We start from the raw sequence: 24,777 nt of genomic DNA, 5'->3' as shown, positions 1-24,777 counted from the left end.
TAACAGTCGTTCTTTTCATTCCCCATTTGAAGCTGATCGTAATTGGGAAGTCTGCTGTATCTACCAAAACAATCTGACTTTCCACTGTTGCTTGGTTCATACTTCAACTTTCATGTAATTTGAAGTTGATATCTCCCAGAGAACCACAACCCTGAAATGGATCCAGCAGAAAAAACGTGAATTAAACATCTCCCAGAGGAAGCTACTTAGTGTGAATTTGTTTAAACAGCTGTTTAAAAACATGCAGTCAATATGGACCATTTTCATGAAATGCCATGAAAGGTTTACTGTGATTACATATCATTATTTCATGTACTTTCCACTGCTACTGCTCTTTGAACATGTGTACAATTAAGCAATGTGTGTGTCCTGTTACTGCTCTCTGTATCACCTCTCCAGAGCCAATAACATAACATTATTAACCGCCATGATGACTGTTTAGTCGTTTATCTGACATTCCTCCAGTCCCCTGTGGGCTGCAAACAAGCTATTATCAGTGTGGCCTGTGTGCTTTGGGATTGGGAAATGGGAGCTATTAAAGCAGAAAATGATCAGTATTAAAGATCTGGCTGAATAACACCCTCTAGGAGATGTGACAGATGGTGAGATGGTGGTGGGTTATTTTAGAGTGGAGTTTATGATTTTCTCCGAGAGCTCAGTGCAAGTCTTGTATTTCCTGTAGAATTAGCCCCAGCTCATACAATTATTACACCTCTTATACATTCACTGTCCACTTTACTAAACCCCACTTTTCACTTTTTTGGCCACTTTATTAGAAACACCAAAAGTTCTTGGCAGTTTTTTCCAGTCACCTTTATATAACACACATTGGCTGAAATGAAGAAATATATCGTGATATCAATTATGGCCATATCATCCAGCCCTTACATACAACACCCTGTAGTTACCTCTATGTCTTAGAGTGTCTCAGGCATCAGAGTGTCTTTGTAGTCTTTTTTTCATTCATTCATATTCTGCAACCATTCTGTGGGGAGGGTCTATAGAGCGCTCCTGGAATCATCATGTGCAAGACAGGAACAACTCTGTAAGTCGATAGACCATTGTATTTATAACCGTTTAGCATAATATAACTCAGATTCTTAGTTCTTATTACCAGCAGTGGGAACAATCAGTCAAAAGCCTTGTGAAACCGCAAAGAGCCTTCCAAACCTTGAAAGCTATGAAAAAAGATTATTTAAGTAGCACCCCACTCTAGATTTGGGAGCTAACTGCTTCTGTGGTTTCTGTGGTAATTCAAAAAGGCAATAACTATTTGGGGCGGCACGGTGGCGCAGCAGGTAGGTGTCGCAGTCACACAGCTCCAGGAACCTGGAGGTTGTGGGTTCGATTCCCGCTCCGGGTGACTGTCTGTGAGGAGTGTGGTGTGTTCTCCCTGTGTCTGCGTGGGTTTCCTCCGGGTGACTGTCTGTGGGGTGTGTGGTGTGTTCTCCCTGTGTCTGCGTGGGTTTCCTCCGGGTGCTCCGGTTTCCTCCCACAGTCCAAAAACACACGTTGGTAGGTGGATTGGCGACTCAAATGTGACCGTACGTGTGAGTGTGTGTGTTGCCCTGTGAAGGACTGGCGCCCCCTCCAGGGTGTGTTCCCGCCTTGCACCCAGTGATTCCAGGTAGGCTCTGGACCCACCGCGACCCTGAATTGTATAAGGGTTACAGATAATGAATGAATAAATGAATATCTATTTGCGGACAAGTTCAACTTTAGCCATGAACAAACAACAATCGATTTTTTCTCCTCAAACACACCATTCCACATTAAAAGACCCAGAGCTTCTGAATGTAAACAAACTCATAACCACATTTAAATATAAACGGAATGTGCCTTTTATATCCGTATATCATTACACAAGCAGAAATGCGTCTACTATTATTTATCAAATGAAGCTTAATGTCTGCCATTTATGGGAAAAAACAATTGGTGGTTTTCTGCAACTGTGAAACCATCCACAGTTCTCCCCCATCAATCCAGATCTCTCTCTCTCATGACCTAAACAGCCTGGTCCTCTGAAGCCTTCTCCCGTACCTGAGTGGACACTTTGCAGCCTGTTGTACACAGCTTCTGTCCATATATGACTACATATAATAATACACTAAGGAAGAATGTTTCTATCGGAAACAAAGTGTGTGTTGGTGTTGTCTTTTTACATGGGAAAGAAAGACTGGACCACATTGGGAAATCATTTTAGTGAAAACTGTAAAGAGAATCCAGCCAAAGTAAATCTGAATACGATACGGATATGAAACACATGTCATTTCAAGGTGTAAACAAGCCACAATGTTGCAGTTGGAGCAGTAATCAGGTGAATTTTGTGATAAGGATAAAGAACTATGCTCATTTGATTGCTGCCTTAGTGTTCCCATATTTTGCCTTTACTCCACATGTTTTCATCCATCTGTTATTGGTAAAAAGCATGAAATTAAAAATAGCAGGTCACAGACACAGGGTTTGGCCATCTGCTGTGTCCCTCACACATCTCCACACAGCCCTGTTTTCTTTCTGAGCTGTGCTGGTTCTTCTCCAGAGGCAGGAGGAGAGAAATCCGCTGGCTCCACTTTCATTAGCTTCCCGTGTGCATCAGCTGGCAATGAGCAGTCCCTCGGCAGAACAGATTGAGATGCCTTAAAATTCGCAGCATGAAGGTTTTCACATAAACACTGACAGAAAACAACAGCAAACATTTGAGCATGTGATTTCCTCTAAACGCTCCTCTAAAGCATAGAATTTTCCTAAGTTAATATTTATTGAGATATCGTGCGCCGTAGATGGTGAGTCGTGTGGACATTATCATAGCGCATTGTTGGTGGCAGTGAATAGAATTCGTGAAGGGTCTGGGAGATGTACACAAGCAGATGACCCAACAGCCACGACTGCAGACATTCGGCAAGCAGTGATGTCCTCCACGAGTCATCATGACGATGCAGTACTAGATGTCAATGTCACCAAAGATGTTGAGTCAATGGTGTGGTGCCGAACTGTCATGGGGGCACTCAGAATGGAAGTGGGTCATCTTCAGTGCCAAGTCTCGCTTTTGTCTTGGTGGAGATGACCGGCGAATCCGTGTGTGGGGGAAGCGTGTTCAAACCAAGATGAACGGTTTGTTGTCACGTGTTACACATCTTGAACCCTTGGTGACATGGTGTGGGGTGTCATTGTGTAAGATGCCAGATCATCTTTGGTCTTCATTACAGGAGTTTTTTAACTCACTTCTGTACGTGAAGCTCACAACACCCGGTTCCGTGGTTAATTCTAAAGAACCGTATTTCTGAATGAGATGTATGAATAATAAAGTTTTATAAGTTTGAGGAACAGTTCTCCAGCAGCGCTGCTCAGACTCCTCACATGTTCTATAGACAAATAAACCAAAGCCTAAAGACCACCTTAACCACTGTAATAAAAAAATAGTTATTTAGAAAATTCAGACGTTTATTCACTATTTTCCATTTATTTACCCTGAGAAACATGGCACCAGGATGAAATGACGGGAAATAAACAAGCTAGTGGAAGAGTATTATGTTCCCGAGACCTCTGGGTCTGGGTAACCACACTGACGTGGTGTATAACAGTTTCAGATTGTAGCGTAACATTGTTAAATGTTTTGTTGCTGTTGTTGTTGTTTAAAGACACAAAAAATGTTCTTTCATCATATATTTTTTTGTTTTGTTGACCCTTGGCCAAACACAAACTCTGCACTTCGTTTCCTCTTCATAATACGTCTGGATTTCTGTGTTCTAAGATCAGCAGGGTGGCACAAAGATTAGCGTTGCTGCCACACAGATATCGATAATCACCTCAGTTCACTGTCTGTGAGGAGTGTGGTGTGTTCTCTCTGTGTCTGTGTGGGTTTCCTCCGGGTGACTGTCTGTGAGGAGTGTGGTGTGTTCTCTCTGTGTCTGTGTGGGTTTGCTCCGGGTGACTGTCTGTGAGGAGTGTGGTGTTTTCTCCCTGTGTCTGCGTGGGTTTCCTCCGGGTGACTGTCTGTGAGGAGTGTGGTGTGTTCTCCCTGTGTCTGCGTGGGTTTCCTTCGGGTGACTGTCTGTGAGGAGTGTGGTTTGTTCTCTCTGTGTCTGTGTGGGTTTCCTCCGGGTGACTGTCTGTAAGGAGTGTGGTGTGTTCTCTCTGTGTCTGTGTGGGTTTCCTCCGGGTGACTGTCTGTGAGGAGTGTGGTGTGTTCTCCCTGTGTCTGCGTGGGTTTCCTCCGGGTGACTGTCTGTGAGGAGTGTGGTGTGTTCTCCCTGTGTCTGTGTGGATTTCCTCCGGGTGACTGTCTGTGAGGAGTGTGGTGTGTTCTCTCTGTGTCTGTGTGCGTTTCCTCCAGGTGACTGTCTGTGAGGAGTGTGGTGTGTTCTCCCTGTGTCTGTGTGGGTTTCCTCCGGGTGACTGTCTGTGAGGAGTTTGGTGTGTTCTCCCTGTGTCGGTGTGGGTTTCCTCCGGGTGACTGTCTGTGAGGAGTGTGGTGTGTTCTCTCTGTGTCTGTGTGGGTTTCCTCCGGGTGACTGTCTGTGAGGAGTGTGGTGTGTTCTCCCTGTGTCTGTGTGGATTTCCTCCGGGTGACTGTCTGTGAGGAGTGTGGTGTGTTCTCTCTGTGTCTGTGTGCGTTTCCTCCGGATGACTGTCTGTGAGGAGTGTGGTGTGTTCTCCCTGTGTCTGCGTGGGTTTCCTCCGGGTGACTGTCTGTGAGGAGTGTGGTGTGTTCTCCCTGTGTCTGCGTGGGTTTCCTCCGGGTGACTGTCTGTGAGGAGTGTGGTGTGTTCTCCCTGTGTCCGCGTGGGTTTCCTCCGGGTGCTCCGGTTTCCTCCCATGGTCGTTGGTAGGTGGATTGGCGACTCAAAAGTGTGCCCCCTCCAGGGTGTGTTCCTGCTTATTGCCCAATGATTCTGGGTAGGCTCTGAACCCACCACGACCCTGAACTGGATAAGCGCTTACAGATAAAACGTACACATTTTTCAAACTTCTCAAAAAGACAATGTAATGTACCATTACAGAGCACAACTGCTCCTTAAGAACCACTGATGTACCTTTAAGGGTTTATGCACGTGGTAAACAAAGAAGTTTGTACCAGTACAGGGCCTGTAATCCTGAGAATGTGTGATTTTGTAGGACTGGACTTTACGTGAACCACCAAACAGGAAATGTTTCACATGCTTTTGTTGAGTAAATTCAGTGCAGCAGTTTTTTCGCTGTACAAACATGCAGTAACAAACTCAGAGAACTTGTTAAGCCATGCAGCCATTCATCTCGAGTACAAGAGTAACGATGTCCATATTCATCCTCCGCAATTAAGTTTGTTCCTGTCTACAGCGCGGCTGGTTTTTTGGATCCGTAATGAGGAATCTATTTTGGCTGACCAGCGGAGCGGTTAGTGCAGTAGCCTGTTAGACCAGCGCACTCATCCATACACGCCGCCGAGAGCTGCTAATTGGAAACGTTCCCTTCTTCCACCTCTAACAGACTGACTTTCCAATTACTGCATTCACTCACTGCCACAATTACTACACACACACACACACACCAACACACACTTTCTTATCTTGCTAAAATGTCTTGCTAACTTTGAGTATCAGTCGATCCAAATTTCATTAAATCAGACCTGATTTTATTAGAGAGAAATAACTCCTAATCTCAGGAGAGTGTAAACACAGTGCTTTTTCTACTGCGCTCATAGTCTCTGAACATATGTTTGGATTAAAGGCATCTTTTTATGGAGGCAGACTGCTGTTGTTTATTATTATGGTAGAATCAGCTGTAGGCAGATGTTTATGTGTAGAAGGGGTGTGTGTGTGTGTGTGTGTGTGCTTGCGGGGTGGGGGGAGGAATAGATGTCCTTTCAAGGATATGAGTATCTCGCAATTATAATAGAATAACGTACAGTTACTTTCCCTAGAAAAAAGCTAGCATCACACTGATGGTTTTTCTAAATGTGTAGCGCACAAAGGCATCTATTACTCGGAATGAGAGGGCAGGAAGGGAGATTGGTTTAGGAAATGAAATGCAGGTAATGAGGTGTCCAGACGTGTCAGGAATGAGGCCTGAATCCAGGACACTCTCCTAAGGGCATATATCACAGAAAAACATGTCAAATGTGTGCAAAAAATTACTTTACAAACGTTGTTAAAGCAACATTAGGTAGTGTTTTTACATTACAGCTGTAATAGGGAGAAGAAACACTGCAGAAACTGCACTGTGTACCTGCTGGTGGAGGGTAAGAAACACCTGGGAGTTATGAACCCTGAAGGTGCTGGGTGTTATCTGGTACAGTGTCATTAGCAGGTCCTTCAAATCCTGAAAGTTACAAGGTGGTGACCTACTACTTTACCAGCACTTTCCACGTGATTTATCACCGTGCTCGATGCCACGCATGGGCTAGAGGGCCATATATCAACACAGCATTTGGCTTTGGGGCAAAGGAGCTGTGTTCTCTGAGCTCCATCCAATACATTTGGGATGGGTTCAGCATCCAGCATCAGTATGTGACCTCACTAATGCTGGCCAAGTCCATCAAATCACAGCAGTCTTCGAATGTTCCCTAAAGAGTACAAGCTGTTACTGCAGCAAAGGGGAGGGGGGCAGGGGCAACTATTTATTATTTTAGCCTTCATTCCAGAAGAAATGTTGGAGGAGCAGGTGTTATTAGGATTTTGATTCAAGTTCAGCTGTGTTTTACTAAAGACTGAGGAGAACTCCCTCAAGTGACATTAGGGGCCATAACTCGATTTGAGCAGCAACCAAAAACATTATTCTGGTACATTTGGTACTAGACCATAGGCCAATAAAAAAAAAAAAAAAACACACTTCCACTTTCTGGTGCCACAGCTAAGCAGGCCGTGCAGTAGAGAACACCAAAATATTGTATCAGTTTCTACTTGTGTCTATGCATTTCAGGAAATGTTTGTAATTGTTTCTTTATCATTATCTGCTTCTTTACTTTTCAGGGGTTTGGTTCTGATCTGGGATCATCTCACACGTGTTTACTCTGTTGGACTTGGATCTGCATTAATCTTTATTTTTTTGCCCTTTGCATTTCATCTCTCTCTCTCTCTCTCTCTCTCTCTCTCTCTCTCGCTTCCTCTCACTTCTGTCACACACACATGTTCAGCGTGGATGAGTCTGCACAGCAGCTGTCAGAGCCCTGTCTATAGTTGCCATAGCAACCTCAATTTTGCAACCCCCCCAATTTCTTTCCTCTTCATCTTGTTGCTCTTCTTGGATGCATCTTTTCTCTTCTCTGCATTTTCCTGCTGATTCTGTAAGGAGAGGTCAACAGCCGAGAATAAGTTCTGCTCAGAATTGGACGCTCTAAACCCAGACTTGTTCCTCTTCAGTTAAGACCCAAATACAGTCTTATCCCTACTATGAAATTAAACTAAAACACTCCATAGATGTGTTGTAAACATTCAACGAGTAGTTTGTGAACCTTGAGAGAAACTTGTCACCCGGAGGAAACCCACGCAGACACAGGGAGAACACACCACTCTCCTCACAGACAGTCACCCGGAGGAAACCCATGCAGACACAGGGAGAACACACCACACCCCTCACAGACAGTCACCCAGAGGAAACCTACGCAGACACAGGGAGAACACACCACTCTCCTCACAGACAGTCACCCGGAGGAAACCCACGCAGACACAGAGAGAACACACCACTCTCCTCACAGACAGTCACCTGGAGGAAACCCACGCAGACACAGGGAGAACACACCACACCCCTCACAGACAGTCACCTGGAGGAAACCCACGCAGACACAGGGAGAACACACTACACTACTCACAGACAGTCACCCGGAGGAAACCCACACAGACACAGGGAGAACACACCACACTCCTCACAGTCACCCGGAGGAAACCCACGCAGACACAGGGAGAACACCCATCTCCTCACAGACAGTCACCCAGAGGAAACCCACGCAGACACAGGGAGAACACACCACACTCCTCACAGACAGTCACCCGGAGGAAACCCACGCAGACACAGGAAGAACACACCACACTCCTCACAGACAGTCACCTGGAGGAAACCCACGCAGACACAGGGAGAACACACCACACTCCTCACAGACAGTCACCTGGAGGAAACCCACGAAGACACAGGGAGAACACACCAACTCCTCACAGGCAGTTACCAGAGACAAGGCCACAACGCCAGCACCCTGGAGCTGTGTGACAATCACGGTTATTTCTGGGAAAATATGTTGGTCACAAAACATGGCTATTCCGACAGGCCCAGCTCCACCAATAGGAATCCTTGTGCAACACTCCTAATGCTGCATTAGCGTGTTTATGGAACATGATTAAAATAGAAAGACACTCTGCAACGCCATACATGTATTCATTTATATAAAAGGCTTTCATTGGTGCTGGACTGAACATTTAGCTACTTAACAAGGAGATATAAGGTTTCGTTCCTGAAATCTAGGCTGTAGAACTAAAAAAAGCAACAGGGAAATACGAAAGCTGTGAAGTTACACAGTGACAAGAGGAAGTGTATGAAAAGTGAGCAGACTGTTACATAACTGTGGATTCTCCAGCCGTTTGGACCCTGAAAAGGCCTGGGTTGGGTTTGTGTTTTTGTTTGGGGCCTCTTGTCAGTTTGCATTTTTATCTCATTCATCAGCGGGGCTTGCTAAAGTATGAAAGCAAACGTGTGACACAAGGGAGAGCTGCGAATGATGCTGATGAAAGAGAGAGTACCCACAGGGAGGAGATAGTGTGAGACGAGGGAACAAGAGAGAGAGAGAAAACATAGTGAGGAAAGCCAGAGCTGCTAAATGGAGGTGTGAGGAAAGCACAGAAATAGAAAAGATTCCATTAAGCAAATCAGCCCAGTCATCCCTGCAATAGAAAACTGATTTAACTTAACTAAGTCGAGACATATCTCCAGGAAAAAAGACATTACACCCAGTAACATGGTGTTTTTCTGTCCTTCTCTTCTCCTTCCAGATGAACCTGATTGCAGGAGGCTTTCATGACGGTGTTCTCCTATATGCACATGCTCTGAACGAGTCCATGAACCAATCAGGACTGCAGCCGCCCGGTCATGTGGTCATCAAGAGGATGTGGAACCGCACCTTTCACGGTCAGTCCCAAAGTCCAGAATACAGGCGGCTTATTGTTTTGGTAAATCGCTCTTGACTGTGGTGTACTGTTCCCAGGAAACATCTTATCCCTATGTCTCTGTAAAATTCAGTGTTTATTCCTGTTCATGAGAGGAGGAGTTCCCTAGGCGCTTCGATATCACTGATGGAATATATTTCAGTGTAATTGTGTCTTTGAGGAGAACTGTGATTTATTTACTTTGTTCCACAGAAGGGGCTTCTCACCCCACATCATTCACTCCTCATTGCTCACTAGCAGCTCTTCAGATTTCAGATTCAGGCCTGACTGTGTCCTAGTTAATACGTTTTAATACGTACTAAAAATAATACTATGTATATTAATTGGTAATCATTATTTATGGAGTCAAAAAAGGGTCAAAAAGGTTTTGAGTTTGTAAAACAATACTCACAAATGTAACGGACTTTGTAACTGTGTTTGAGCAACTACACACACGTAAAACTAAAATCCACAAATGTATCGGAAAACAGCAACAACAACAACAACAACAATAATAATTTAATTCACAAATATGAAAAAAGATTTGCATTTGTGAATCAAATGTCGTGAATGTGTGAATCAGTACCTTCTCAAACGGCTTAAAATGTGCAAGAGCAGACCTTTTTAAGGTTCCAGATATGGCGGTTCACTGGAAAGAACCAAGGTTCCTTGTAACAGCAACAAATCAATGTTCCGATTGGTTAAACAAACCTCGCGATGTGATTGGTCCAGCTAAAGCTTTCCTATTGGTCCATCAATTGGCCGTCAAAACAGGGTCTTAAATCCGCAACTGCAAAAAGAGATTCGCACACGCAGCAGAGAAGGTGAATATGTGGATTTTTTCCACCGCATTCAAAAACTCCCGCAGTCACATTTGGAACCTTAAAAAGGTCTGCTCTTGCACATTTTAAGCCGTTTGAGAAGGTAATGATTCACACATTCACAACATTTGATTCAGAAATGCAAATCTTTTTTATACATTTGTGATTTTAAGTTATTATTATTGTTGTTGTTTTGTTAAATTTGTGCATTCCGATACATTTGTGGATTTTAGTTTTACGTGTCTGTAGTTGCTCAAACACAGTTACACAGTAAGTATTTTTTTACAAACTCAAACTCTTTTTGACCCTTTTTTGACTCAATAATTGTTAGATGCTTCATCTGTAAATGGTTTTAATGTTTTGGTCCTTACATCTGTATTTTGCTGTGCTTATCTGTGTTCTCATGGTCTCGTGTTCTCGTTTGATGTAGTATTCAACCGCCCAAGTAACATTACAGTACTCAAGAACATAAATGAGGGTGGCACGGTGTTGTGCAGACAGTCAGGTAGCTACAGACAGGTAGTTGTGCAGATACACAGCTCCAGGGACCTGGAGGTTGTGGGTTTGAGTCCTGCTCCGGGTGACTGTCGGTGAGGAGTGTGGTATGTTCTCCCAGTGTCTGCGTGGGTTTCCTCCGGGTGATTGTCTGTGAGGAGTGTGGTGTGTTCTCCCTGTGTCTGTGTGGGTTTCCTCCGGGTGACTGTCTGTGAGGAGTGTGGTGTGTTCTCCCTGTGTCTGCGTGGGTTTCCTCCGGGTGACTGTCTGTGAGGAGTGTGGTGTGTTCTCCCTGTGTCTGTGTGGGTTTCCTCCGGGTGCTCCGGTTTCCTCCCACAGTCCAAAAACACATTTTGGTGTAAGTGTGAGTGTGTGAGGGAGTGGTTTGCCTTGTGAAGGACTGGCGCCCTCTCTGGGGTGTATTCCTGCCTTGATTCCAGGTAGGCTCGTCCTGTTCTGTCTTAAATCACAAGTCCATTCTTTGTCTCTTTCTGTTGAGAAAAAGTCTACGTAAATTAACTGAGCTTGAAATTTTAAGTTAAGAAGCAGCATCCTCAGAATCCTTATTGTGAAATCTCACTGCAGTTTCACATGAGAGGTAGATTCGAACTTAAATTCTCAAGACATTAAACTTTTGACAGTGAAAGTTTTCAGCTTGAGTCGTTCTCACATTTGAACTCTGAGTAAATGTCTAGAGATTTAGGTCCGGATATTTTCTCGAGGTCTACCTTTACACAATCTGGAGATTTTCCACATCAGATGCGCAGTCACAGCAGGTTGGCACCTGTGAGGCACGATATGATTCTCCAGGACATTACTGGATATGTGAAAGGGGCTATGTTTATAGTTATGTTGTTATTTCCAGTGTATATTTACATTCATTCAGGTGTTAGAGAGCTCTGCAGACTCCTCCCCTGCTGCTACTGTTCCACATTGATTTTTTAATGGAGTTGATGTAAGGGATGCTCTGAGGGTTCTCTCCAGGCGGAGGCTGATTATTTTCTGAAGCTCACTGAGCCATGCTTATTCTCTGTGTCCGTTCTGAAGTAGTTTCTCTTCAGGTTTCCCCTGTCTCAGGCTCTAATTGACTCTGCCAGGAGACATGCCACTACACTGAGTGGCATCCTGCAGGTGTCCTTGCAGAAAATAGCTGTAGAATTCAACTCGCACAGTCAAAATGGGATCTCAAGATGTGAACACTTTCATCCAGCAGATAAACAGACTCAGTGAGAAGGGTAGAAACATCTGGGCTCGAGTATGCATTTGTCACCCCCCCCCCCCACACACACACACTCTCCCCTCCAATCACGGTCCTGTTCTCTTTGTTTGTTAGCTCCACTATCCATCGCTACGTCGGCAGAAAGCCACTTAACAGCAATCCCAGCAAGTCCTTCCTACTACCAGCTTGGGCTACAGTGGGCTTTAATGGTTTTAGATGGGATTGTGTGTGTGTGTGTGTGTGTACGTCACATGTTCATGCAGTGACATTAACATATGGGCTGCCTACACTCAAAATCTCAGATGTCCATTATCAGCATTTTAATGCAAATGAAATATGAGAGATATTCATTCATTCATTATCTGTAACTCTTATACAATTCAGGGTCACGGTGGGTCTAGAGCCTACCTGGAATCTTTGGGTGCAAGGGAATACACCCTGGAGGGGGCGCCAGTCCTTCACAGGGCAACACACACACTTATTCACTCACACACTCACACCTACGGACACTTTTGAGTCGCCAATCCACCTACCAACGTGTGTTTTTGGACTGTGGGAGGAAACCGGAGCACCCGGAGGAAACCCACACAGACACAGGGAGAACACACCACACTCCTCACAGACAGTCACCCGGAGGAAACCCACGCAGACACAGGGAGAACACACCACACTCCTCACAGACAGTCACCCGGAGGAAACCCACGCAGACACAGGGAGAACACACCACACTCCTCACAGACAGTCACCCGGAGTGGGAATCGAACCCACAACCTTTAGGCCCCTGGAGCTGTGTGACTGCGACACTACCTGCTGCACCACCGTGCCGCCCAATATGAGAGATATCTTTATTATAATTATTACATACATGTACTTTGTACTGCCATTACGCAATATCACATGTGCAAGAGTGCGGTTATACTGAATATAATTAAGGCTGTGATTTACGGCCCAAGATTTGAGAACCAAAAAGCAGAACAGGGAAAGGAGAGGACTGCTATTACTACTGAGAGTTTTAAAAGCAGGTTTGTAAACAGGATATTTCCGTAGTTAATCATTTACTTTGTATTTGCAGTTTTCATTGCGCTTCTTCTCTCAGTCTCCAAAACCATCTTTTCGAAGCTGCTTGTTCCTAAGCTCTGACCCTGTTTTGACAGGATGGCGCTGTCTAGTCAGCCGTTGGTTTTTCTCAAACCTTTTGGCCCTAGTTTGACGCCATAGCGATTTGGTCGTAGACACAAGGCTGCAGGCCGAGTCCTGATGATAACCTCCTCCCTGCGCTGATATTTAGTAACAGCACCACATCGAGTGTGATATCAACAGTCCCAGCAGTGCCATTTATAAGTTAACAGTGATAAAAACACAACAGATTATGATTTGTTTGGTTATTTAATCATTTTTGGCTCCGCCCACACACAGAGTTCTATAACTGGGCTGGAACTAGACTTCTGTCAAGCCACACATAAACACATTACTGCACAGTGTAGAGCACTCTGTGGCCTTGTGTCCATGACTGAATCACAGCTGTGTTAAACGTTAAGAGTTAAAAGTCCCAGTCCTGTTACAGTACTGTCCAAACGGTTCCCTACTTTGAAAGTAACTCTTGTAAAACATGCACTCGTTTGTATGAAGAGTCACCAGTGAGCCGTGCCTGTCCCAACAAATCCTCACTCATCCGCTAAACAGTTGGGGACTTAGCAGTGTTTAGCTGAGCTTTTTCCCCCATCTCAGTGATCACGAAACACAAATTACACAAAGAATTCAGATGATAGCATAATAGTGTGTCATTATATTCAAAGCCAGCTGGCTTCAGGTCCTAAAGTCAGACAGGGGAAGTCTGAAATCTCTTTATGCGGACGTTTGTCTTCTCATTCTTTGATTAGACGGTTGATTCGCAGTGTTTTGTAACCCTTAAGTGTTTAGAGATATAAAAGCAAGTAATCATTGTATAAATGAGTAAAGTATAAAGTGGTAGAAAAATAATAATATGAAGAAGTATAAGTATAAGAAGAATTACCTTTATTAATCCCTTCAGGGAAATTGATTCTCTGCATTTAAGGGAACACTAGGTTTGTTTGTTTGTTTGTTTGTTTGTTTGTTGCTCCTTGGGGTTTATTCATTGTTACACCACTGTACTGAAATCAAAGGGGAAGGGAGGCGGAATGTTATCCCACCCTCCTTCCAAAAGTGCAGTTTCTACAGTGCTGAGCTGTTCTCCCAGTCAGTGGAGCATTATAATGATTTTGAAGCTGTAATTATAAGGTAAAATATTAGATAGTGTTTCTGACCCATGCTAGTGAACACACAAACACAGTAGTGAGCAATTATTTGAGCAATTGTTTTTGGTCACACACACTAGGGGCAGTGAATACACACACACACACACACACAACTGGAGCAGCAGGCAGCCAACCACCTCGGCAGCCAGGGGGCAGCTTGGGGATTAGGTGCCTTGCTCAAGTGCACTTCAGCCATGAATGGGTTTTTTTTCAGAATGTCTGACATTCTGATGCTGTTTGTGTGTTTTAGGCTTTAACCACATGAAGCATGCGGCTCAAATCATATTGATCATTCATTCACTGTCGGAAACCACTTATCCAATTCAGGGTCGCGGAGGGCCCGGAGTCTACCCAGAATCACTGGGCACAAGGCGGGAACACACCCTAGAGGGGGCGCCAGTCCTTCGCAGTGCCACACACATTCACACCTACAGACACTTTTGAGTCACCTATCTACCTACCAATGTGTGTTTTTGGACTGTTGGAGGTAACCCACGCAGGCACAGGGTGAACACACCACACTCTTCACAGACAGTCACCCGGAGGAAACCCACGCAGACACAGGGAGAACACACCACACTCCTCACAGACAGTCACCCGGAGGAAACCCACGCGGAAACAGGGAGAACACACCACACTCCTCACAGACAGTCACCCGGAGGAAACCCACACAGACACAGGGAGAACACACCACACTCCTCACAGACAGTCACCCGGAGGAAACCCACACGGAAACAGGGAGAACACACCACACTCCTCACAGACAGTCACCCGGAGGAAACCCACGCAGACACAGGGAGAACACACCACACTCCTCACAGACAGTCACCCGGAGGAAACCCACGCGGAAACAGGGAGAACACACCACACTCTTCACAGACAGTCACCCGGAGGAAACCCACGCAGACACAGGGAGAACACACCACACTCCTCACAGACAGTCACCCGGAGGAAACCCACGCGGAAACAGGGAGAACACACCACACTCCTCACAGACAGTCACCCGGAGGAAACCCACACAGACACAGGGAGAACACACCACACTCCTCACAGACAGTCACCCGGAGAAAACCCATGCGGAAACAGGGAGAACACACCACACTCTTCACAGACAGTCACCCGGAGGAAACCCACGCAGACACAGGGAGAACACACCACACTCCTCACAGACAGTCACCCGGAGGAAACCCACGCGGAAACAGGGAGAACACACCACACTCCTCACAGACAGTCACCCGGAGGAAACCCACGCAGACACAGGGAGAACACACCACACTCCTCACAGACAGTCACCCGGAGGAAACCCACGCGGAAACAGGGAGAACACACCACACTCCTCACAGACAGTCACCCGGAGGAAACCCATGCAGACACAGGGAGAACACACCACACTCCTCACAGACAGTCACCCGGAGGAAACCCACGCGGAAACAGGGAGAACACACCACACTCCTCACAGACAGTCACCCGGAGGAAACCCACGCAGACACAGGGAGAACACACCACACTCCTCACAGACAGTCGCCCGGAGCAGGACTTGAGCTTGTGGTCCCTGGAGCTGAGTGACTGCGACACTACCTTCTGCACAACCGTGCCACCCTCATATCGATCAAATGAAATGACGTGTTCTGGAGCAGCTGCACATTAACCTAAGGTCACCAAGCTCAGCGCCAAGTGATGGCTTGAGGAATAAAAGCCCCCCAGCACTGGGCTGCAGAGCGGCATGAATGCATTCTCTGAAGTGAAGGAGATTACCTTGGGGCTGAGTGAGGAAAAATTAACACTGATGAACATCATGCTTTTATAATCAATAATAAGAAATAGGTCTACAGAGGTAGCTGCATTTATTGAATGTAAAAATCTGTTATTGTGTAACGCTGAAACTCATCTCGCTCTCTCTCTCTCTGTCTCTCTCTCTCTCTCTCTATTTATTTTATACTGTACATGTTTTTTTGTCCCTTCACAGCCACACTTGCTCAAATCCAATCTCACATATTTACCACAGCCAGATGTAATCACACCGCCTTGGGTATCACTGCTGTTCCATACAAAAACACACCTGCCACCAGACCAGACAGGCAGAGCACAGAGTAATAACTGCCCCAGGACAGAACAATCGCAGGCCGAGCATGCTCGCTCTCCTGGGGCTGTTTATTGAGGGCTTTATGGACTACTGTGGGAGTGTGGAAAATTGCCTCCGAATATAAACCAGAGAGCGAAACCTGACTGTGGGGTTTGTGGTTTGTATGGAGAGAGCGAGAGAGAGACATAAAGATAAATGTACTGAGATGTTTGAATGCTTACTGCTTACGTTTCATTAGTCAGACTGAAGAACAGTCAAAGTGTTCTCATGGTTTAAGTCAGGCTTTATTGTCGTTGTTCTCAGTGCTGTGGAAAGTGGAAAGCAAAATATTTGTCTGCAGAAGAGCAGTGATTTACATGGTGCTATACATATTCCCCATGATCTTGAATTTTATTTTTGTCCCGAGGTTTTTATGTATGCAAAAAATTGTTAATGATAAATGATAAGAAATCGTTAAAGATTTCCAAACACCTACTCATTTCTCAAACACACAGCTCAAATTCATTCATTCATTATCTGTAACCCTTATCCAGTTCAGGGTCGCGGTGGGTCCAGAGCCTACCTGGAATCATTGGGCGCAAGGCGGGAATACACCCTGGAGGGGGCACCAGTCCTTCACAGGGCAACACACAGTCACACATTCACACTTACGGACACTTTGGAGTCACCAATCCACCTACCAATGTGTGTTTTTGGACCATGGGAGTAAACCAGAGCACCCGGAGGAAACCCACGCAGACACAGAGAGAACACACCAAACTCCTCACAAACAGTCACCCGGAGAAAACCCACACTGACACAGGGAGAACACACCACACTCCTCACAGACAGTCACCCGGAGAAAACCCACACTGACACAGGGAGAACACACCACACTCCTCACAGACAGTCACCCGGAGCGGGACTGTACCTGCTGCATCACCGTGCCTAAATTGCTTTATTGTTTCCGTCAACAGTTTAGTCCTCATTTAGACGTGAAAATTAAAGAGAAATATCGATCCCTGACCCATTTATCGGTGTCACACTTGTAAACAGAGCTGTTTGTCTGTGTCCCAAAATAGTGCCACACTCCCTACATAGTGTACATCACAGTTTATAAAACTATATAAAACAGACAGTAATTAGACAATGATTCGACAGGGAAACTTGAACCTAATAGCTCACTAAAAATTATTTTAACATGTTGTGAGTGCACAAACTGTTACTTTATGCCTGAATTTATACATTTTTTCCAGCTGTTAACATTGGTGCTGCATTCTTAAACCAGGCATTCTGTCCTCAATCAGGCACCCACGCCAGAAACAATCACAGCACCGCAACCAATGGACAGAACAATTAACAATGAATATAATCTAAAGTTCTTGAATCTAAAGCAGAAGGAATTGTCTTGAGAACTTTATCAGAGATGTGGAGCACAGTGCATATTCTTGCACAAATACTGTTTTACAGCAGAGGATCTGAGTGAAACTGGAAGGACCCAGTAATTGACTGGAGCTGGTTCTGTGAGTTTAGGGGCTTAGTGACATCTGGGGCATGGCCGTGTTCAAGACTGGACCTTCTGAGCCCCGGTTTAGACCCCGTAGACATGTTTGAAGTTAAAGCTATCCTGCCATTCGGAGCTCTAATGAGTTAGACTGATCCACACTGACAGTCTCTCTCTCTCTCTCTCTCTTACTGTCTTGTCTTCTCTCACTCTATTCGTGCTATTCTCTTTTCCATAGCTCTGCCTGCAGTTCGCTCTAACTCCTCTTCTTCAATTCCTTCCTTCATCTTCACTATTCCTGCAGAAGTGTGTAGACACTTGTTTTAACTGGTGAACTCAGGTCTTTCAAAGTGCACAAATTACTGAGACAGATTTCTAATCATTAAAGAGAAAGTGCCGCTCTGAAGCAGATACACATTAACCGTGGTCACCGTGGTCAGTGCCAAACATTGGCTAGTGGATATGAAGCCACTCTAATGTCCACAAATGTCGAGTCGTATGGTGCATAACACTTGCGTCATCTTCTCTGAATCTATCATCAGTTTATTTCTTTTTCCCACTTCCTGTTTCCTCACACCTTTCTGATGTTCTGCTTTTCATCCATTGCCGAGTGAAACCTTTTCATCATGCTTTCCTTCTACCGCTAACACATCATAAATCACTTTCCTCTCGTGCCTTCCTTTTGTCTTCATCATAGAAATAAGTTTCAATACTAAAATATATATGTTACCATTAGGATCTGTGGTCAAATATTAGAGCATCTGTCATGACAATAGCTGTTAATGGTAACACGACACTGTTATGTTGATATACATTGTATCAGGATAAATCACGGCACAATACGTTCTCTGTTGGAACAAAACTTTTTTTAAATTGATTAATGAGGAGTTGGTGTGTTCTCCCCGTGTCCGCGTGGGTTTCCTCCGGGTGACTGTCTGTGAGGAGTGTGGTGCGTTCTCCCTGTGTCTGCGTGGGTTTTCTCCGGGTGACTGTCTGTGAGGAGTGTGGTGCGTTCTCCCTGTGTCTGCGTGGGTTTCCTCCGGGTGACTGTCTGTGAGGAGTGTGGTGTGTTCTCCCTGTGTCTGCGTGGGTTTCCTCCGGGTGACTGTCTGTGAGTAGTGTGTTGTGTTCTCCCTGTGTCTGCGTGGGTTTCCTCCGGGTGACTGTCTGTGAGGAGTGTCGTGTGTTCTCCCTCTGTCTGTGTGGGTTTCCTCCGGGTGACTGTCTGTGAGGAGTGTGGTGTGTTCTCCCTGTGTCTGCGTGGGTTTCCTCCGGGTGCTCCGGTTTCCTCCCACAGTCCCACACACGTTGGTAGGTGGATTGGCAACTCAAAAGTGTCCGTAGGTGTGAGTGTGTGAGTGAATGTGTGTGTGTGTGTGTGTGTGTTGCCCTGTGAAGGACTGGCGCCCCCTCCAGGGTGTGTTCCCGCTTTGCACCCAATGATTCCAGGTAGGCTCTGGACCCACCGCGACCCTGAATTGGATAAGCGCTTACAGATAATGAATGAATGAATATGTGATTAATATAAAGATATCAGCTGCTTTGTTCAATTCCAGGGGGAGAAAAAATACTCTTACATTTATAAGTTCTTTGTGAAGCTCGGACGTGCCATTTACTGATCAGTGGTTTTGAACAGTGGAGCTGTCTCTGCACAAACAATATTTTATTGCAGAGGAAAGGGCACAGCAGGAAGAGCAGAGTTATTGACTGGAGCTGGATCAGTGAGTTTAGAGGCTCAGTGACATTTGGGACGTGGCCATTTTCAGAAGCTGACCCTCTGAGCCCAGCTTTGGCCCTAATACGGGCCTTTGTTTGTTAAAGCTATCCTGCCATTCTGGGCTCCAAGTGCTTCCATTTTGGAGTAATACGGTTTTGTTGTGACAGTGAGAGTGTATTCACATAAAATCAGTTCTTACTGTGAAAATAATCTGTGAGTTCCACTGTATGTCTGACATTTATAGCCACATTTTCTGTGAATGACTCCCGCTACTTTTGCAGACACTGGAGTTGAACTGTGAATGTAGGAAAACCCTCGTTCTTCCTCATAGTAATATGAATTCAGAGTGTGGTTCTGGGGCTAGCCACTGTGTTGCAGTGCCGGATGTATAGGGAGGGTTGTGTCAGGAAAGGTGTAATTAATCCGGCGTTAAAACTGTGCCTCATTGATGCTGCGGATCGTGGTTGATCCGCTGTGGCAACCCCTGATTGGAGGGAGCAGTCGAAAGAAGAAGAAGAAGAAGTGTGGTTCTAGGGCTCTCCTGCTGAGAAACAGAACAAAAAGTAAGGAGTAGTGGGAGAACGTGAAAGTGAACACACATGGACTCATCCTGACCACACCGCCAGAAAGAGACAGCATTTTGCATTTGTTTCCTTGCAATTTTTTGTTTACAATGATATTGAGGCAGTACTGTGTTGCAGTCACACAGCTCCAGGGACCTGGAGCTTGTGGATTCAATCCCCGCTCCGGGTGACTGTCTGTGAGGAGTGTGGTGTGTTCTCCCTGTGTCCGCGTGGGTTTCCTCCGGGTGACTGTCAGTGAGGAGTGTGGTGTGTTCTCCCTGTGTCCGCGTGGGTTTCCTCCGGGTGATTGTCTGTGAGGAGTGTGGTGTGTTCTCCCTGTGTCCGCGTGGGTTTCCTCCGGGTGACTGTCTGTGAGGAGTGTGGTGTGTTCTCCCTGTGTCCGCGTGAGTTTCCTCTGGGTGACTGTCAGTGAGGAGTGTGGTGTGTTCTCCCTGTGTCCGCGTGGGTTTCCTCCGGGTGATTGTCTGTGAGGAGTGTGGTGTGTTCTCCCTGTGTCCGCGTGGGTTTCCTCTGGGTGACTGTCTGTGAGGAGTGTGGTGTGTTCTCCCTGTGTCTGCGTAGGTTTCCTCTGGGTGACTGTCTGTGAGGAGTGTGGTGTGTTCTCTGTGTCTGCGTGGGTTTCCTCCTTGTGACTGTCTGTGAGGAGTGTGGTGTGTTCTCCCTGTGTCCGCGTGGGTTTCCTCCGGATGACTGTCTGTGAGGAGTGTGGTGTGTTCTCCCTGTGTCCGCGTGGGTTTCCTCCGGGTGACTGTCAGTGAGGAGTGTGGTGTGTTCTCCCTGTGTCCGCGTGGGTTTCCTCCGGGTGATTGTCTGTGAGGAGTGTGGTGTGTTCTCCCTGTGTCCGCGTGGGTTTCCTCTGGGTGACTGTCTGTGAGGAGTGTGGTGTGTTCTCCCTGTGTCTGCGTGGGTTTCCTCCGGGTGACTGTCTGTGAGGAGTGTGGTGTGTTCTCCCTGTGTCCGCGTGGGTTTCCTCTGGGTGACTGTCAGTTAGGAGTGTGGTGTGTTCTCCCTGTGTCCGTGTGGGTTTCCTCCGGGTGACTGTCTGTGAGGAGTGTGGTGTGTTCTCCCTGTGTCTGCGTGGGTTTCCTCCGGGTGACTGTCTGTGAGGAGTGTGGTGTGTTCTCCCTGTGTCCGCGTGGGTTTCCTCCGGGTGACTGTCTGTGAGGAGTGTGGTGTGTTCTCCCTGTGTCCACGTGGGTTTCCTCCGGGTGACTGTCAGTGAGGAGTGTGGTGTGTTCTCCCTGTGTCCGCGTGGGTTTCCTCCGGGTGATTGTCTGTGAGGAGTGTGGTGTGTTCTCCCTGTGTCCGCGTGGGTTTCCTCTGGGTGACTGTCTGTGAGGAGTGTGGTGTGTTCTCCCTGTGTCTGCGTAGGTTTCCTCCGGGTGACTGTCTGTGAGGAGTGTGGTGTGTTCTCCCTGTGTCCGCGTGGGTTTCCTCCGGGTGACTGTCTGTGAGGAGTGTGGTGTGTTCTCCCTGTGTCCGCGTGGGTTTCCTCCGGGTGACTGTCTGTGAGGAGTGTGGTGTGTTCTCCCTGTGTCCGCGTGGGTTTCCTCCGGGTGACTGTCAGTGAGGAGTGTGGTGTGTTCTCCCTGTGTCCGCGTGGGTTTCCTCCGGGTGATTGTCTGTGAGGAGTGTGATGTGTTTTCCCTGTGTCCGTGTGGGTTTCCTCTGGGTGACTGTCTGTGAGGAGTGTGGTGTGTTCTCCCTGTGTCTGCGTAGGTTTCCTCCGGGTGACTGTCTGTGAGGAGTGTGGTGTGTTCTCCCTGTGTCCGCGTGGGTTTCCTCCGGGTGACTGTCAGTGAGGAGTGTGGTGTGTTCTCCCTGTGTCCGCGTGGGTTTCCTCCGGGTGACTGTCTGTGAGGAGTGTGGTGTGTTCTCCCTGTGTCCGCGTGGGTTTCCTCTGGGTGACTGTCAGTGAGGAGTGTGGTGTGTTCTCCCTGTGTCCGCGTGGGTTTCCTCCGGGTGATTGTCTGTGAGGAGTGTGGTGTGTTCTCCCTGTGTCCGCGTGGGTTTCCTCTGGGTGACTGTCTGTGAGGAGTGTGGTGTGTTCTCCCTGTGTCTGCGTAGGTTTCCTTCGGGTGACTGTCTGTGAGGAGTGTGGTGTGTTCTCTCTGTGTCTGCGTGGGTTTCCTCCGGGTGATTGTCTGTGAGGAGTGTGGTGTTTTCTCCCTGTGTCCGCGTGGGTTTCCTCTGGGTGACTGTCTGTGAGGAGTGTGGTGTGTTCTCCCTGTGTCTGCGTGGGTTTCCTCCGGGTGACTGTCTGTGAGGAGTGTGGTGTGTTCTCCCTGTGTCCGCGTGGGTTTCCTCCGGGTGACTGTCAGTGAGGAGTGTGGTGTGTTCTCCCTGTGTCCGCGTGGGTTTCCTCCGGGTGATTGTCTGTGAGGAGTGTGGTGTGTTCTCCCTGTGTCCGCGTGGGTTTCCTCTGGGTGACTGTCTGTGAGGAGTGTGGTGTGTTCTCTCTGTGTCTGCGTGGGTTTCCTCCAGGTGACTGTCTGTGAGGAGTGTGGTGTGTTCTCCCTGTGTCCGCGTGGGTTTCCTCCGGGTGACTGTCTGTGAGGAGTGTGGTGTGTTCTCCCTGTGTCTGCGTAGGCTTCCTCCGGGTGACTGTCTGTGAGGAGTGTGGTGTGTTCTCTCTGTGTCTGCGTGGGTTTCCTCCGGGTGACTGTCTGTGAGGAGTGTGGTGTGTTCTCCCTGTGTCCGTGTGGGTTTCCTCTGGGTGACTGTCTGTGATGAGTGTGGTTTGTTCTCCCTGTGTCAGTGTGGGTTTCCTCCGGGTGACTGTCTGTGAGGTGTGTGGTGTGTTCTCCCTGTGTCTGCGTGGGTTTCCTCCGGGTGCTCCGGTTTCTTCCCACAGTCCAAAAACACACGTTGGTAGGTGGATTGGTGTGTGTTGCCCTGTGAAGGACTGGCGCCCCCTCCAGGGAGTGTTCCTGCCTTGTGCCAAATGATTCCAGGTAGACTCTGGACCCACCCCTGACTAAAGGCTTGAAAAGAAGGCTTGGACCTGCAAAATGCGGGTGGAGGAACAGTGCTTTCTCCACATAAACGTCTATAGCTGAAGTGCCATCCATGACTAAGCAAGGCATTTAAACTCAAATCGCTCCCTGGGTGTAAAGGTGGTTGTCTGGCGCTGTGTGTGAGTGTGTGTGTGTGTGTGTGTGTGTGTGTTTTTACTTCCACAAACGGATGAAATGCTGTGCAGTGATTGATTAAAGCATGCTTTGTTCATGTGGCTGATTGCCATCAAATCCTAACAGCAATGTTCCAAAGTCAAAGGCCTTCCCAGAAATGTAAATGCTGTTACTTCAGCAAAGTTGGGACCTGCTCTCTATTAATTCCCATGTAGTGCAGGTAACAATGAGAGTGAGTTACTGAGGTGTGGGCCCACATATGGCTGCAGTTTGCAGTTTAATGGGGTTTGAGGCCATTAACTGCACATTTGGATCAGCTCTTTAATGTGGCTATTACAGCTCTTCTGTTGGAGAGGAGATAAATGCTCGCTGACACTTTTAGCTTGGAAGCGAAGACTAATGGAAGTGATGGGAATATGTAAAACCAAGCTTAATATAAAATAATAAATAATGAAAGGACGAGAGGACTTTTGTGTAATTCCCATTTGTGCATTTAAGGTTCCTTCATGGTGTTGTTGGCTTTGAGTGCGCTGAGAACCTTCAGGTTCAGTTCAGAAGCATTAACACATAGGGTACATTTATAGCTCCATGAGCCCTGTGTTTGTGTGTGTCATGCTGGTTTCTAAATAACTTCCAAACACACTAAACCCTAGTTATTTTACAGTGTGGTTAATAGTGTGTGTGGTGTAGAGCATTTAATAAAGGCCCGGGCACACACAGTACACTTCTCTAATGGCTGAGCAGCTGAGCTCCCATAGGGAGCAGCGATGATACTGAACCTCCATTACTTTAAGTGCTCTCTCTCTCTCTCTCTCTCTCTCTCTCTCTCTCTCTCTCTAGCACTCTGTCTCTCTCTCTCTCTTTCTCTCTCACTCTCTCTCTCTTTCTCTCTCTCTCCCTCTCTCTCTCTCTCTCTCTCTCTAGCACTCTCTCTCTCTATCTCTCTCTCTCTCTCTCTCTCTAGCACTCTCTCTCTCTCTCTCTCTTTCTCTCTCTCTAGCTCTCTCTCTTTCTCTTTCTCTCTCTCTCTCTCTCTCTCTCTCTAGCACTCTGTCTCTCTCTCTAGCACTCTCTCTCTCTCTCTCTCTCTAGCTCTCTCTCTCTCTTTCTCTCTTTCTCTCTCTCTAGCACTCTCTCTCTAGCACTCTCTCTCTCTCTCTCTCTCTCTCTCTCTCTCTCCTATATGGGCCCCAGGTCTCTGAGCTTGTAGATGTAGACCCTCTCAGGGTCTCTGTTATTCAGATCGCTCTGACATCTGCTCCTACCTCATAATAGAGGAACAGAGGTGAAAATGATACAGAGATGTTTTTCCTCAGTTGCTTTATTCTTCAAATATGTGGTTATTGCCCACTGAATGTAATATGTGATTAATCTATTAATTTTTCACCCTGACTGTAGCCCATAGAGACAAGTGGAAATTCACACTTTCAAGACCACATTTGAGTATAAAATATCAAAATGATACAGTAGTTCCTACTAAATAGTGTTAATTTATAAGAGATATATCATCACTGGGACTTCCAACTCTACAAACCTGTTAACCATTCATTAATCAATATCACACATGAGGGGGATTAATGGGGAGGTCTACAGCATCAGCAGAGGCCTTAGGTTTAGGGTGGGTTTAAATGATTATACAGATATATGTACATGATATAAAATAACTGCCTGTGCTAACATAGTCCTATACAAAGTAGCAGCAAGTGTGCAGGAAAATGTTTGTGTGCTGTTTGACTGCAGTCCAGTCCTAGTTCCAGTTGCGGTACTGGAGTGGTATAAAACCTCCCAGCAGTGGGACTGTGTTCTCCTGAGTGATGCAGCTGTATCCAGTCTATATGGGATGAACTGTGTGGTGTTCAGT

General features: G+C 46.6%; 1 protein-coding gene across 1 annotated transcript in view; it reads left to right on the top strand.

The window, feature by feature from the left end:
- npr1a (natriuretic peptide receptor 1a) overlaps positions 1–24,777 on the top strand; it is a 131,959-nt gene that overhangs the window by 47,188 nt on the left and 59,994 nt on the right. The window contains exon 5 of the mRNA XM_066673633.1: positions 8,955–9,090. Within this exon, the coding sequence (XP_066529730.1) occupies positions 8,955–9,090 (136 nt within the window). The remainder of the gene's footprint in view (positions 1–8,954; positions 9,091–24,777) is intronic.

This window comes from Hoplias malabaricus, chromosome 6 (assembly GCF_029633855.1).
Source record: "Hoplias malabaricus isolate fHopMal1 chromosome 6, fHopMal1.hap1, whole genome shotgun sequence".
NCBI classification, from domain to species: Eukaryota; Metazoa; Chordata; class Actinopteri; order Characiformes; family Erythrinidae; genus Hoplias; species Hoplias malabaricus.
Note: the sequence above shows the minus strand (reverse complement) of the source record. Positions and strands in the feature narration are given on the sequence as shown.